This window comes from Mobula birostris, chromosome 3, assembly GCF_030028105.1.
Source record: "Mobula birostris isolate sMobBir1 chromosome 3, sMobBir1.hap1, whole genome shotgun sequence".
NCBI classification, from domain to species: Eukaryota; Metazoa; Chordata; class Chondrichthyes; order Myliobatiformes; family Myliobatidae; genus Mobula; species Mobula birostris.
Window position 1 is genome coordinate 28,619,610 of NC_092372.1, and position 14,193 is coordinate 28,633,802.

General features: G+C 40.8%; 1 protein-coding gene across 5 annotated transcripts in view; it reads left to right on the top strand.

Moving 5' to 3' along the window:
* Positions 1 to 11,909, top strand: part of pdzd2 (PDZ domain containing 2) — a 485,375-nt gene extending 473,466 nt beyond the window's left edge. For all 5 annotated transcript variants that reach the window (XM_072252377.1, XM_072252380.1, XM_072252378.1 and 2 more), the window contains one exon: positions 17 to 11,909. In XM_072252377.1, coding sequence (XP_072108478.1) covers positions 17 to 180 — 164 coding nt within the window. In that variant the 3' untranslated portion in view covers positions 181 to 11,909. The remainder of the gene's footprint in view (positions 1 to 16) is intronic.
* The last annotated feature ends 2,284 nt before the right edge of the window (positions 11,910 to 14,193 follow it).

Genomic DNA, 14,193 nt, shown 5'->3' on the forward strand with positions numbered 1-14,193 from the left:
CTGTTAATACCCACAGGGGGCATTTCTGAGCAGTGTGGAAAGATCGACGTTGGTGATGAATTGCTCGCAATCAATGGCAAATTCTTGCATGGCCTCATGCACTATGATGCTTGGAACATCGTCAAGTCTGTCCCTGAAGGACCTGTTCAGTTACTTATCCGGAAAATTAAATCACTGTAAGGACTACAGTCTAAATGGAACATTAGATGACCAGTTGCATCACTAGACCAAAGTGATGTGGTAACCTATATTGTTGGCAGATTTTTAAGTTTCAACAATATTACCTCTGACTTTCTTTTCCTTACGTCATGACAATTAGGAAGGTAAAGACAAGGGTTTTGGCAAAATTGTGAATAAGTCATTTAGAATGAGATCTGCTATACAAGAATTTAAGTAAAAGAGTCTTCTCTTGATCATTCGTTGTACTTCATAGCAGACAATGTTCAAATGATATTCAAACAACCCTGAAGTAAATGAACTCATTTTCAGTCAGCTCTGCTCTGACAGATGCACTAATTATTGCTCATCGAGAAATCCATGCAGCACAGATGGTTAAAAACTCCTTAACTTAGCCAGTTCAATTGAGCATAGATATAGAATGGCAAAGAGTTCAAAATGTAAGGGCTTTCAAATGCGTGCAGGTGTGCTACTGAATCAAAATCAGGTTTATTATTACTGACATACGCCGTGAAATGTGTTGTTTTGCAGCAGCAGTACAGTGCAATACATAAATATTACTATAATTACAATGAGAATAAATAAAAAATAAACAGTGCAAAAGCAGAGCAAAATAGTGAGATAGTGTGCATGGACCATTCAGAAATCTGATGGTGGAGGTGGAGAAGCTGTTCTTAAATGTTGAGTGTGTATTTTCAGGATCTTGTACCTCATCGTTGATGGCGGTAATGAGAAGAGGGTATGTTCTGAACCCTGAGTTTCCTTCATGATGGATGCCTCATTCTTGAGGCATTTAACCTTCGAAGATCAAAGTCAAATTAATATCGAAGAACATGTATGTCACTAGAATCAAAATCAGGTTTAATATCGCTGGCATTTGTAGTTTTGCAGCAGCAGTACATTGCAATGCAAAATTTAAACTATAAATAACAATAAAATATAACTTTAAATTGATGGGGCAGCACGATGGCATAGTAGTTAGCACAACACTTTACAGTGCCAGCGATCTGGGTTCCCGCCATTGTCCGTGAGGAGTTTGTATGTTCTCCCCATGAACGTGTGGGTTTCCTCTGGGTGCTCTGGTTCCCTCCCGTAGTCCAAAGGTGTACAGGTTGGTAGGTTAATTGGCCATTGCAAATTGTCTGTGATTAGGCTAGGATTAAATTGGGGGTTACTGGGTGGCGTGGCTCGAAGGGCGGGAAGGGCCGATTCTGCACTGTATCTCAATAAATAAACAAGTGGTGCAAACAAAAATAGTGAGGTTAGTAAACAGTGAGGTTCATGGGTTCATTGTCCATTCAGAGATCTGATAGTGGAGGGAAAGAAGCTGTTCCTGAAGTGTGGAGGGTGTGTCTACAGGGTCTTGTATCTCCTCCTTGGTGGTAGTAAAGAGAAGAGAGCATGTCCTGGGTGATGGGGGTTCTTAGTGATGGATGCCGCCTTCCTGAGGCATTGCCATATACATGCTGCCTTGAGGTACATTTTCTTGCAGGCTCTCAGTGTCCTTTATGATGGGGAGGTTTTTGTCCATGGTGGAGCTGTCTGAGCTAAACTGGTTTAAACAAGTTAAATTGGTGTTCAGCTAGCTAAAACTGCTCAATTTAAACATGGAGCATGGTGCTGTTTGTTCAAACAGAGCCAACCCATCAGGTTCTTGATGAGGAAGGGCATCATAGGTTACAGGGAAAAGGCAGGAGAATGGGGTTGAGGGAAAATATCTTAGCCATGATGGAATGGCATAGCAGATTTGATGGGGTGAATGTCCTAGTTCTACTTCATTAACTAGACTACTGATTACTGATAACTACACTACTTAAATCAGAGAAAGCAGAATTAGAGCCTACATTGTAGAACTATGATTCCATTAATGAATCAGACGAATGCTCAGCTGAGACAATAACAGTTGTTTAGCTCACATTATCAGAGTGCTGAGACTGCTACAGAGAATTGAATTGGTTCCAATAATTTTCAGGCCCTTTACGCCCAAAGAAATTCCGCTTTGCTACACCCAAAGAACAAATGTCACCAGTCAGTTACGAAATAGCAGATAAAGTTGAGACTTTGTGCCTAGGTACCAGTTTCCAGGAACTATTTTAAAGCAATATTCACCATTTTTTGACCAAAGGTTGTCATATGACATGCCCCACAGACAGAAATATGGTTACACAGTTTGGAAGAACTTAAGGTTTAAGGATATGATCTTATCTAGTAAGCATTACTCCCGCTCAATCATTGTAAGCGCTGGACCTTGTACAAATTGAGCATATGCTGTGGTGCAGATTGTGGAGGAATGGTAACACATTCCAGCAGCAGCTGTTCTTTGCCTCAGGGTTTATTCAGTATGTAAATGAAACAGCAATCAGTGATAATAGAGCTACACCTTCCCTTTTGCTTAAAATAATAATTAGTTGTTTACCATTACCAATTTGTAAATTCACTCCATTGATTTCATCAGTCATTATGCCAAAAAGCAAAACTGCCTTTTTTTGAATAAACACAAAAGATTCTACAGATGCTGAAATTCCAGAGTAACACCCACAAAAAGCTGGAGAAACTCAGCAATTCAGGAAGTATCTATGGAGAGGAAGAAAACAATTGACATCTCAGGCCAAGACCTTTCATGGTCCGTGACAAGTTAACCTTTATGGATTCCTGCACAAAAATTCCCAAGTTCCTTTGCACCTCTGATTTTTTTTTTATTTTCTGCCTTCATTTCCTTTATTCCACTGTAATGCTGAAGCATCGGACTTTAGCTTCTCCCTCTCAAACTGCAGGGTGAAATCTGTCATGATCACTGTTTCCTAAGGGTACCTTTACCTTAAGCTCCCTAATCAAATCTGATTCATTACACAACACCAGAATTGTGTTTCTTCTAGTGGGCTCAACCACAAGCTGCTCTGAAAAGCCATCTTGTAGGCATTCTACAAATTCCTTCTTTTGGGATCCAGCACCAAACTAATTTTCCCAGTCTACCTGCATATTGAAATGCCCATGACTACCATAACACTTCCACATGCCTTTTCTATCTCACATTGTAACTTATATACCACATCCTGGCCACTGTTGGGAGGCCTGTATATAACTCCCATCAGGGTCTTTTCACCCTTGCAGTTTCTTAATTCTACTCCCAAGAATTCTACATCTTCTGATCCTATGTCACCTCTTTCTAAGGATTTGATTTCATTTCTTACCAACAGAGCCACCCCACACCCTCTGCCTGCCTGTCCTTTCAATGCAATGTATATCCTTGGATGTTAAACTCGCAACTATGATCTTCTTTCAGCCACGACTCTGATGCCCAAAACGTCTAACCGCGCTACGAGATCATCTACCTTATTCCATACACTGCTTGCATTCAAAGATGATGCCATGATAGCGGAGTACTGTTACAGCTCGGGGTGCTGGAGCTTGATTCCAGTGTCATCTGTAAGGAGTCTGTACGTGCTCCCCATGGAATGTGTGGGTTTTCCCCAGGACGCTTCAGTTTCCGCCAACAGTGCAAGGACATTCCAGTAGACCAATGTGTGATTATAAATTGTCCCTTGATTAGGTTAAGGTTAAACCAGGGTTGTTGGGGTTACTGAGGCACTGCAACTCTAAGAGATAGAGGGGCCTATTCCACGCTGTATGGCTAAATAAATATAACACCTTCAGTCCTTCATTCATCACCCTTTATGAATTTTCCCCACTGATTGCAATTTTGCCCTATCATCTGCCTGTTCTTCCTCACAATCTGACTGCACACTGCATCTATTGTTATACAAACTGTCCCATCGTAGGCCTATCCATCCGCCTGCCAAACGAGTTTAAACTCTCCCCAACAGTTCTAGCAAACCTTCCCACAAGGATATTGGTACCCTTCGGGTTCAAATGTAATACATCCTTTTTGTACTGGTCATAACGTTCCTCAGGAGCCGTTCCAATGATCCCGAAATATGAAACCCTGCCCCTGCACTTATTCTTCAGGCATGCCTTCACCTGCAAGTTATCCTATTCTTACCCTCACTGGCGCATGGCATGGGCAGCAATCCAGAGGTCCCTACCCTAGAGGTCCTGCATTTCAGTCTTCTACCTGACTCCCTATGTTCTCTCTTCAAAACCTCCTCCCTTTTCCGCCATGTGTTGTTGGTACCTATATGTACCATGACTTCCGGCTGCTCAGCCCCCTCCGTTAGAATGCTGTAGATCTGATCTGCAATATCTCTGACCCTGGCACCTTACAGGCAACATACCATCCGGGTATTTCTTTCACATCCGCAGAATCTCCTGCTCTTCCTCTAACTATGGAATCTCTTATCATTATCACTTCTATTCTCCTCTCCTCCCCTCTTTTCTTCTGATCCTCAATGCCAGAAACCCAGTTGCTATGGCTTCCCCCTGGTAGCTCCTCCCCCACACACACACACACACACACAAAAAGTATCCAAAGCAGTATACATTTTTGAGGGGAACAGCCACAGGCACTGGATGCCAATTCCTTTTCCCTCTCCAGACAGTTACACAGGTGCCTGCCTTCTACAATTTACAGGTGACTACCTCCCTGTGGTGCCCATCTATCATCTCATGTTCCTATATGAACCGAATGTCATTAGACTGCAGTTCTAGTTACTTAACATGGTTTATAAGGAGCTGCAGCTTGATGCACTTCATGCAGAGGCAGTAACCGGGGAGACTCACATCTTACACAAACCCTGGATCTATTCTCATGGCACTAGTTATGTATTAACAGGCAGAAAGAGAAAAAAAACTTAGTTATAGCCTCTATCTGTTCTCGCCCAAGCCTGTTGAGCCAAAGCCTGACCACTCTAACACTGCCCACTCATACAATGGTGACTCACTCACACCTTGTTTTTATTGTCCTTGTCAAGTGCCTAATAAATCATTATGATTGCAGCCTGCCAAAAGGCCCCAAGCTCTTTTTAAACGTCACATTGCCTCAGCCAAACAAGTGACTTGAGGATATTCCTATCCGCCCTTTAGAGATGGTGGCTAAATATTCTCCAGTTGTATCAAAACTAATTTTGAATCAGCATGTTCAAAAAGATTTTACAAATTAGAACAAAGAAAATGTTGCTCTATCAAAATAAACAGTTCTCACAGTCCTTTGCTGGGGACCTCCCGTCACTATAGCACTGCAGAGCAGTAATGTCTTTAATCGCTAGTCTTCGTCTTGTGATCATCGGAGTCGAGTAAGATGTTCTCCTAAGGGGTACTCAGGTGGCTGTGGAGGCCGATCTGGGATCCACATATTTTGGTACATTATTGACACGAGTATTGGAAATGGTGGCCATGGTTAGTGGTCATGTCTTTTGCTTGTTCATTCTCACCTTTGGCAGCTGCCGCTTGTTCTCTGCAGCACAGCAGAAGTCTCTATCATGTTGTGCAGCTCCCTTTTGTACAGATTTCTTCTATTGAATGCAATATCTTCCTAGTTTTTTAATGCCTCCTGCACCTCTTCCTGAACTGCTTGTTCATATGCACAATCCATCCTATTCCTTTCCTGACTAGCATGTAGTACTGGGAGTGATCCAGAGATTACTGTCTTGGAGGTCCTGTTCTTCAGTCCGTTCCCTAATTCCGTATACTCACTGTGCAGAATCTGTTCCCCTTTTCTACGTGTGTCATTGGTGCCAATGTGCACTGCAATCTCTGACTGCTCACCAACCCTCTTGAGAATTTTCTGCAGCCTCTCTCAGTCATCTTGGACCTTAGCACATGGGAGGCAATACACCATCCTGGCTTTTCTTTAGCAGCCACAGAGTCTACCATCTGAGCCCCTAACTGGGTGGATTCCGGAAGCATTGGTGATGAGGGTCCTGCTATCTGAAATAGTTCTGGAAATGGAACTGATGATCTGGACGCTTGTCAATTTAGAAGAACAGAGTGACGAGGCTTTCAAAATTTGAGGGTCCCGAACTCCATGGTGTAATTCATTGCCAAGTATGTGCTTTGATGAAACCGAAATATCCAATCTGCCCTCCTTCCACTTCACAGATAGCGGAAAACCTGGCCCATCTCAGCGGTGAATTCCTCATATTTGTTGCAAATGGTGGTTTTGTTGTCCCATTTTGCGGTGGCCCAGGTCAGAGCTCACCCAGTCAGGAGAAAAATGACAGAGGCAAACTTGGCTCAGTCTGTAACCTGCAGAGATGGCTGGAGCTTCAAGTGTAAGATGCACCAGGACAGGAAATTGTGGGATCGGGTTGAGGAGCCACCAAAACGTTCAGGTGTTGGAATCTGGGGCTCCAAGGGAGGAGGTTGACTGGTACAGGGTTGCTATATTGAGATGGAGATTGGGTTGAGAATGGCAAGCAGAGAATCAATAGCTTCTGGATGGCACACTCATGTAGATAGCCGACTTCCTTTAGGCAGACTCTGCTGGGTCAATCTTTGGTTCACTCATTCTGTCTGGCAATTTACAGGAGGTTTGACCCAAACACAGAGCAGCAGAAACAAATTAGAGGTGAGTGATAACTTTAATAGCAAACTACAAAATAACAAGGGGCCACAAAACAAGAGAGAGCAGATACTTAACTCGACAAGGCAGCCATGTAGCTGGAGACTAAGAGCAACTGGTTAAGGCTGGCTGGTTTGTATGAGTACTTACTGCCATTATGCAGCTGGCATTCAGGACAGCAATGATGGTCCTCCATCCCTGGCAGTGTCCTGCCCAGGGCTTCCTTCATCTTGTCAGTAGCTTCCCCTTGATTTTCACTACAAGTTCCGGGTGGGAGCTCAGGAATACCATTGCACTCAGATGTAGAAGGATACTTCATTGCAGTTTTTGTAACAACTTTGTTTTACCAGTCAGCGTTGTTAGTCCTGAGCTAAGCCCCCGAACCAGGAGGACCAAGCAGATCACTCAATGTCCCCTACCCTTTGACCCTACCAGGAGCCAAAGTGTAAAGCCCTGACTCCAGCCAACAGAGCTCTCCAGGTCATTGAGGCATACAAGCCTCCTAACCATGACAAGGATCTGGCCCTCGTGGAGGTTTGTATGAGTGAACAAGGATTATTGTTCATCACTAACTTAAAAAGTTATTACCGCTACCTACTGAACTGGAGTGTGAGGAGGGATCAGGAGAGTGCTCCTAACCCCTACCACCACCATCCCAAGAAGAAATAATACCTGTACCAGTAATAAGGATAATAACAGTAATAACAAAAATAACTATATAATCACCGAACACTATTGACTTAATTTGTATTAAACAACCCACAAATTTCAGGAATTTAAATGCTTATGCTTTTCTTGTGCTTCTTCACCATACCCCAGCAAACTATCTAAAGTAACAAAATTGCTTCCAAGGGTCTGCTTTCTCTCACATTCATAAGCCCTACATTCCAATAATTCTTCTCCTTCATATCTAAACCCTGTATTTGTATTTCTATCAAATTCTGTAATAAAGAAGACCTGTATTCTTAAGTAACTGCACTATATATTTAAAGCAATAATCTTGTGATCCTTTCTCAAAATATTGCTAATGTTAGATTGTATTTCATTCTGAGCTAACTTTAAAATCAATCTTCCCTTTTTTTGATTGTATCTTGGACATTTCAGTATATGCTCAACCGCTTTGTGTTGGCTACAATACTCACATCTCCCATTACTGTGCTTCTTCATTAAAAACAACGTAGTATTTAACTGTGTGCTCAAATCTCAATCCCAACATTATCACCTCCTCCCTCCTGCTGGTGCCTGTATCGACTATCCCACTTCTTTCTGGATATTATTAAGGTGTCTTCCTGTTCTCTCTTCATCACATTGTTTTCTCCACATTTTTAATTTCATTTTTAATGATTTTCATTTCTCCTTTACTGTAATTTATTTGAATTTCCACGTCTGCTCATCGAGTTGCCTCCCTTGCTGATTTATCCACTTGCTCATTCCCTCTGTTACCAACGTGTGCTGGAATCCACATAAACATAAACAGAGCCCCATCATTTTAAGTCTAAGTAAGGTTTATATTATCTCATGCATAATGCCTGGTCTTGTCTCTAAATGGAAGTGATTGTTGTCCCTGAATCAGACAATGTCAGTCTCACTTCCTCCACCCACTGTAAAGCAAATAGTCCAACAGTCATTTCACCTGTATCCACTGAGAAATCATCATTTATTTTCCCCTGCTTTTTAATGTTAAAATCAAGCACTGCAAATCCTATCTCCAGTCTGTTATTACCAGTTTTGAAGCATATTGTATATATTTGTAAATATCCATAATAATTATTATTTACATAAGATTCAACTATATCTTGATGTAAAATCACATCTAATCTTTTTGTCTCCTTTCGAATAATTTAAGATCCACCTCTGGTGCTTCACACAGCCATGGAGGCACCTTAGGATCAAGCACTGCCTTATTAATAATATTTGTCCTTATCGGCTTTTCCTTCAATAGTCCATGCAAAACTTCAGACTTTCTCCATGCTCTTGGTCTACCCAATGTGTAAACACAAGTTGCGTTCTCAGTTCCAGGGGTGTTTCTCCCTACTGCACCTGAATTGCATCCACTGGTGCTGATCTTATTGCCCTACTAATTATCGTTAATGCTTGACTTTGAATTATATTCGATTTCTTGAGCATGCAGTGTGATGCTGATCCATATACCATACTTCCATAGTCCCAGTATTGATCTTATTGATCCTACGTACATTGCGTTCAAGGATTTCCTATCAGTTCTTCATTTCTTTCCTATCAAACACCTCATAACATGTAGAACTTTCTTACTTTTGGTTATTATTTCCTTAATACGTGTTGACCATGTTCCTATAAGTGTCAAACCAAATTCCTAAAAGTTTAAAGGTATCCATACTTTCTAATTCTATACAATAAAGCTTTAGTTTGTAAGTATTGTCGAACAAGGATTAACTTCTTTTTCTGACTTTTTATGGTGGTTGGCAATCCAACTTAAAGGTGCATTACTGCCACCAGCTGGACTGGAGTGTGGTGTAGAGAGTTTGGGGGAGTGGGGTATCCTTACTACTCTTTCAAATGAAAGCTAAATTACAAAAGTCCTATAGATTGTAAGTAATGACAGATGATACTGTGAATTAAATTATATTCACTCCCATAACTTAAAAGTTTTTAAATTAAAACTATCAGCTCCCAAAGATTGTAATGAGGCCTGCATTTGATTTCTTTCAACTTTGTATGCCACTTCAACCACTCTAATAGTATATAGTCAACTGTTTCATAATGATAACAAAACCTACCCAACCCAAAATGATGTTTTCCAACAAGATAAAGGGAATAATTAAGCCTAGTATGCCCAATTCTAAGTCATGTCCAAATAATTCCTTCCCTTCTTGTTTTACCTCCTTCTCCCATCAATCCAACAGTTTTATGTATTCTGTGGAGGCGTCTCCCTTCATTCTCATCATCCCACAAGTCTTGCCATAACCCCCTAATTCTTAAACCTACCAACCCCTTACCTTTTGATTTGATAAGTAAAAGGTCTTTATCCATTGTTGAACTTTTAACTGCTCTCTTAGCTAAACAATCAACCCAGTCATTCCTCTCAACCCTCTATGTGCAGAGAACCATTAGAAGAAAACATAAACCAGTACTTCTATATGAAATAATGTTTGACGAGCTTCTAGAAATAAGTCTGACTGCTGCTAGAATACCTGGTTTAAGACTCATCAAAGCTGAAAAGGAATATGAACAAACTACAATTTTACATTGACAGATTTTCTCCACCTACTGTAAGCCTAAAATGATGGCAACTAACTCTGCTGACTATACCGATAAATAGTAAGTTGTTTTTTTTATTGTTTTCTACAAGAACAGCCACACCGACATTCCCAGTCAAACTATCTTTTGATCCATCTGTAGAAGTGGTTAGCATACCATAATAATTTTCCTTAATATATCAATGAACCAACAGACTCACAGGTGTAACAGAATCGTTAGACTTTATTAAATCATGTACCTAGAATCAACCCAAAACCAAGGTGGGGCTACTGAGAAACAAGGGTGAGAGCTGAGTTTAAATAGGCCGCAGACGATGAGTTGGAACGAGTGAGAGTGACTCATGTTAGCTGGGTGGAGACTGGGAGGAGCCTGCCTGTGCAGGCCTAAAGAGAGAAGTAGTAGTTACTTCAAGGGAGGGAATTCCTGGAGTTCAGCAAACACACCATGGAAATATAACTACATAATCACATAAAGATAACCGTGTAGAACTTCTCCAGAGTTCTTCAAATAGGTTAGCTTATTCATATCTTTATTGGGAATGTACTACAATTATACTGTATATGGATAAATGGCAGTACTAGAACTCATTCCATCTGAAGAGCAGGCACTGAACCGACTGCTCCCACCAAAGCAATGAGAAACTAGAAATAGATAACAATTAGAAGTAATTCCATATGAAATGTGCTTATTGTTATAAATGAAGAAATTTGTTGGAAACACTTTCAAAATCAGGCCTCTTATAAAGTAAAAATAACCACTGTGTATTTGACCAACTGATATCGTAGTGTAGAATTTTTTAAGTGTAGAGTTTTGAATTTCCCCGCTGGTTTTGCATACACTCTTTAATTTGGATGTACAGGATGTTTTTTGAGATCATCTAGTTTCCTGAGAGATCTGCTTGAATGCAAACATTCTGGTTATTTGAAAATTCTCTTTTTGGATTGTGCTGGTTCTAACATTCTGATTTTATGGGCAAGATATTAATCAAAGTTCACTTCTATACCAAATATATTTAAGGATTTCGTAACACATTTGTAGTGTTTGAAATAGATAAGGTTGCTTTATGGAAAGTACTGGCCAGACTAATATAATTGCAGTTAATTTTTATTTGTATCAACTTTTTTGGCTAAAATTAGCATTAAAATATTCTTTTTTTCCATAAATCCTCCTTCAACTTACAAAATTCTATTTTTCCTGGAAATCCTGTAAGTGCAATCTAAGGGTAATCAATAGGTCATTTGTATGCATTTGGTAAATCTATTACAGACACCGGACTTGTACACAGGATTTTACATGAACTGACAAGAAAAATAATTTTATCATCTACCTTGATTGTGTTCAATGCCAGCACTTTTTTGCTCATTTAGTTAGTCCAATCTTTGTATCTCATGGTGAAAATATAACTTGTAAGGATCTTTGAGTTGCAGAATTATCAAGTACTGCTCTGTAAAATTGGCATGTCCACTGATTGCGACATGATAAGTATATTAAATCTCACAGATTTCTCTTTAAATCTGCAAAAGGACTGAGTTATCATTAAATAAGTCATTTAAAGATAGCCTGATTAATTTAGCTAACCTGGCTAACCTGCTTATGATTTGAAATGAAATGGTAGTATGTGACAAACTGTAAAATATTGTTGTATACATTTTTTGTGTAAAAATATGCCTGTTTTGTCAATAGTTATTCTAAATGCCTTCAAAAGATATAGGGGGAGGAAGGGTGCAATACTACAAGATGGACTGTATATTTTTTAAAGTGGCTTTGCACTCATTATTTAAAGCCAGGAAATCTGTAAACAGGGTTTTATAGTGATTCAAAATATTATTTTATGAAATAAAAATGCATCCTAATCTCACACTGTACTTTTTTGTGTATGTGGATTTCCTGCTGAATTAACTTTCTTACTAGCAATGGTCTTGGAGTTAGTTACTTGAATGGAACTGGTTCCAAAATGGATATGGGTTGATGGTCTAGAGACCCAAGTCCAAATCCCAGCATAGCCCATTGTGTGATTTGAATTCTTTTTTCAATCAAACTTGGATCTTTTTTAATAAAGTATGGCTATCAAAAGAAATAGCAGTTTATCATGAAGTTCATTGGGTTTGCCAGCAGAGGTGCTTTTCTTGGAAAAGCAGGGTGTTTTGTACATGGACTATGTGTAAAACCAAAGCCAGAACAACATGGTGATTCCCTTATCCTTACCTACCAACCCATGACTCTTTGCATCCAGCACATCATTTTCTGTAACCTCTGCCATCTTCAAAGCGAACCTGCCACTAAACACATCTTTCCCTCCACCCACACTCTGCAGGGATCACTCTACTGGACTTCCTTGTCCACTTGACCCTCATCACTGAACTCCCACTTGGCAAGCAGGACAAGTGCTACATCTGCTCCAACACCTCCTCCCTCACCACCATTCAGAGCCCCCCTCCCAACAGTCTTTCCAGATGAAACAATGTGTCACCCGCTAGTCTGTCGAGGTTGTCTACTGTATCTGGAGCTCCAGGTGCAGCCTCCTGTACGTTGGTGAGACCCGTCATAGATTGGGGACTACTTCATCGAGCACCGTCACTCCTTCCACCACAAAAGGAGACCTTTCCTCATGGCCACCCGTTTTAATTTTACTATCTATTCCCATTCTGATATGTCAGTCCATGGCCTCCTCTACTGCCACCTTCCCCATTTCCTATTCTGGCTTCCCTTACCCCTTCTCTTCTCCTCCTTCCCTTTCTCCCACGGTCTACTCTTCTCTCCTATAAGATTCCTTCTTCCACCCTTAACTTTTCCACCTCCCAGCTTCTCACTTCATCCACCCTTCCCCACAAGCCAACCTTCACCTTCACCTGGTTTCACCTATCACTTGCCAGCTTGTAGTCCTTCCCCTGCCCTCCCACCTTCTTTTAGCTTTTCCCCTTCCCAGTTCTGATGAAAGGTCTTGGCCTGAAACGTCGACTCTTTATTCCTCTCCGTAGATGCTGCTTGACCTCTTGAGTACCTCCAGCGCCTTTTGTTTATTGTTATAGATTTCTGGCATCTGCAGATATTTTTGTGTTTATGTTGAGAGGACGTTTCCTTTGTGTAGGAGGATGTAGGACTAGAGTTCACCATTTAACACAGAAGATGGAGTTTAATTTTGCCCTCAAATGGGCATGCCTTTGGAATTCTCTTCTTCAAAAGACAGTGGGTGCAGAGTCTTTGAATGTATCTTAAATCAGTATATAGAGACCCATAGACTCTTCCTAGGCAGGCAGATGAAAAGGTATCCCAGAATGCAGAAGCTGGTTTATACTCAGGTCACCCATGATCTGATTGATTGGCCTAGTTCTGCTCATGTTCATAGGTGTGCCAGATTCAAGGAACCCCAAAACTGCAAGGTGTGGGGAGCAGCTGAGAAAAAGAACATTGAAGCTCGGTCTTGTGACCAACAACCTGGCTGAAGGTTTCAATATGAGAAAATAACAATGCTGTGCTGATACAGCCCTGTTAGCCCAGCGCTGAAGTGCCAACAGTAGATATGAATGCTCTGATACAAATAGACATCTTGCGGACACAATAGAGGCTGAAGGTTTCAATATGAGAAAGTAACAATGCTGTGCTGATTAGTCCAGCGCTGAAGTGCCAACAGTAGATATGAATGCTCTGATACACAATAGACATCTTGCGAACACAATAGACTATGCCAATGCCGAAAATCCAGAGCAACACACATACAGTGTTGGAGGAGCTCAGCAGGTCAGGCAGCATCTATGGGAGGGAATAAACAGTCGACGTTTCGTGCCGAGACCCTTCATCAGGACTGGAAAGAAAGGGGGCAAAATCCTGAATAAGATGCGGGAAGGGGAAGGAGCACAAGTTGGCGAGGTAACAAGGCAGTCTGATAATTCACAGAAGCAGACTTATAGCTATATAAATCAGACATTGTCTGGGAGATATGCAAAGGAATTTATAAAAAGTATCACAGGACAATTGACAGCAACAGCTCCGGAGAAGAAATATCACAGAAGAAACTCTGATAAAGGAGGAACTTAGGGAAGAAATTGCCATATCCAACACTTCAATTCAAGCAGTGAGTCTTCGAATTGTTCGCAACGAAAGAGTAACTGTGATTAGTAAACGTTGGGTAAAGTCCTTGTGCGCTTGATCGCCTATTGAATTTAATTTACTACATAGGTCAAAGCAATTAGTTTGATTGATACACAGTCCACCATGCGGAATTCAATACCTAAAATCTTAAGGTATAAAGATTCATTTGACACTTTTAAACGCCAGTTCAAAACCTATTTATTTTACCTTGCTTTTAATTAACATCTTTTTAT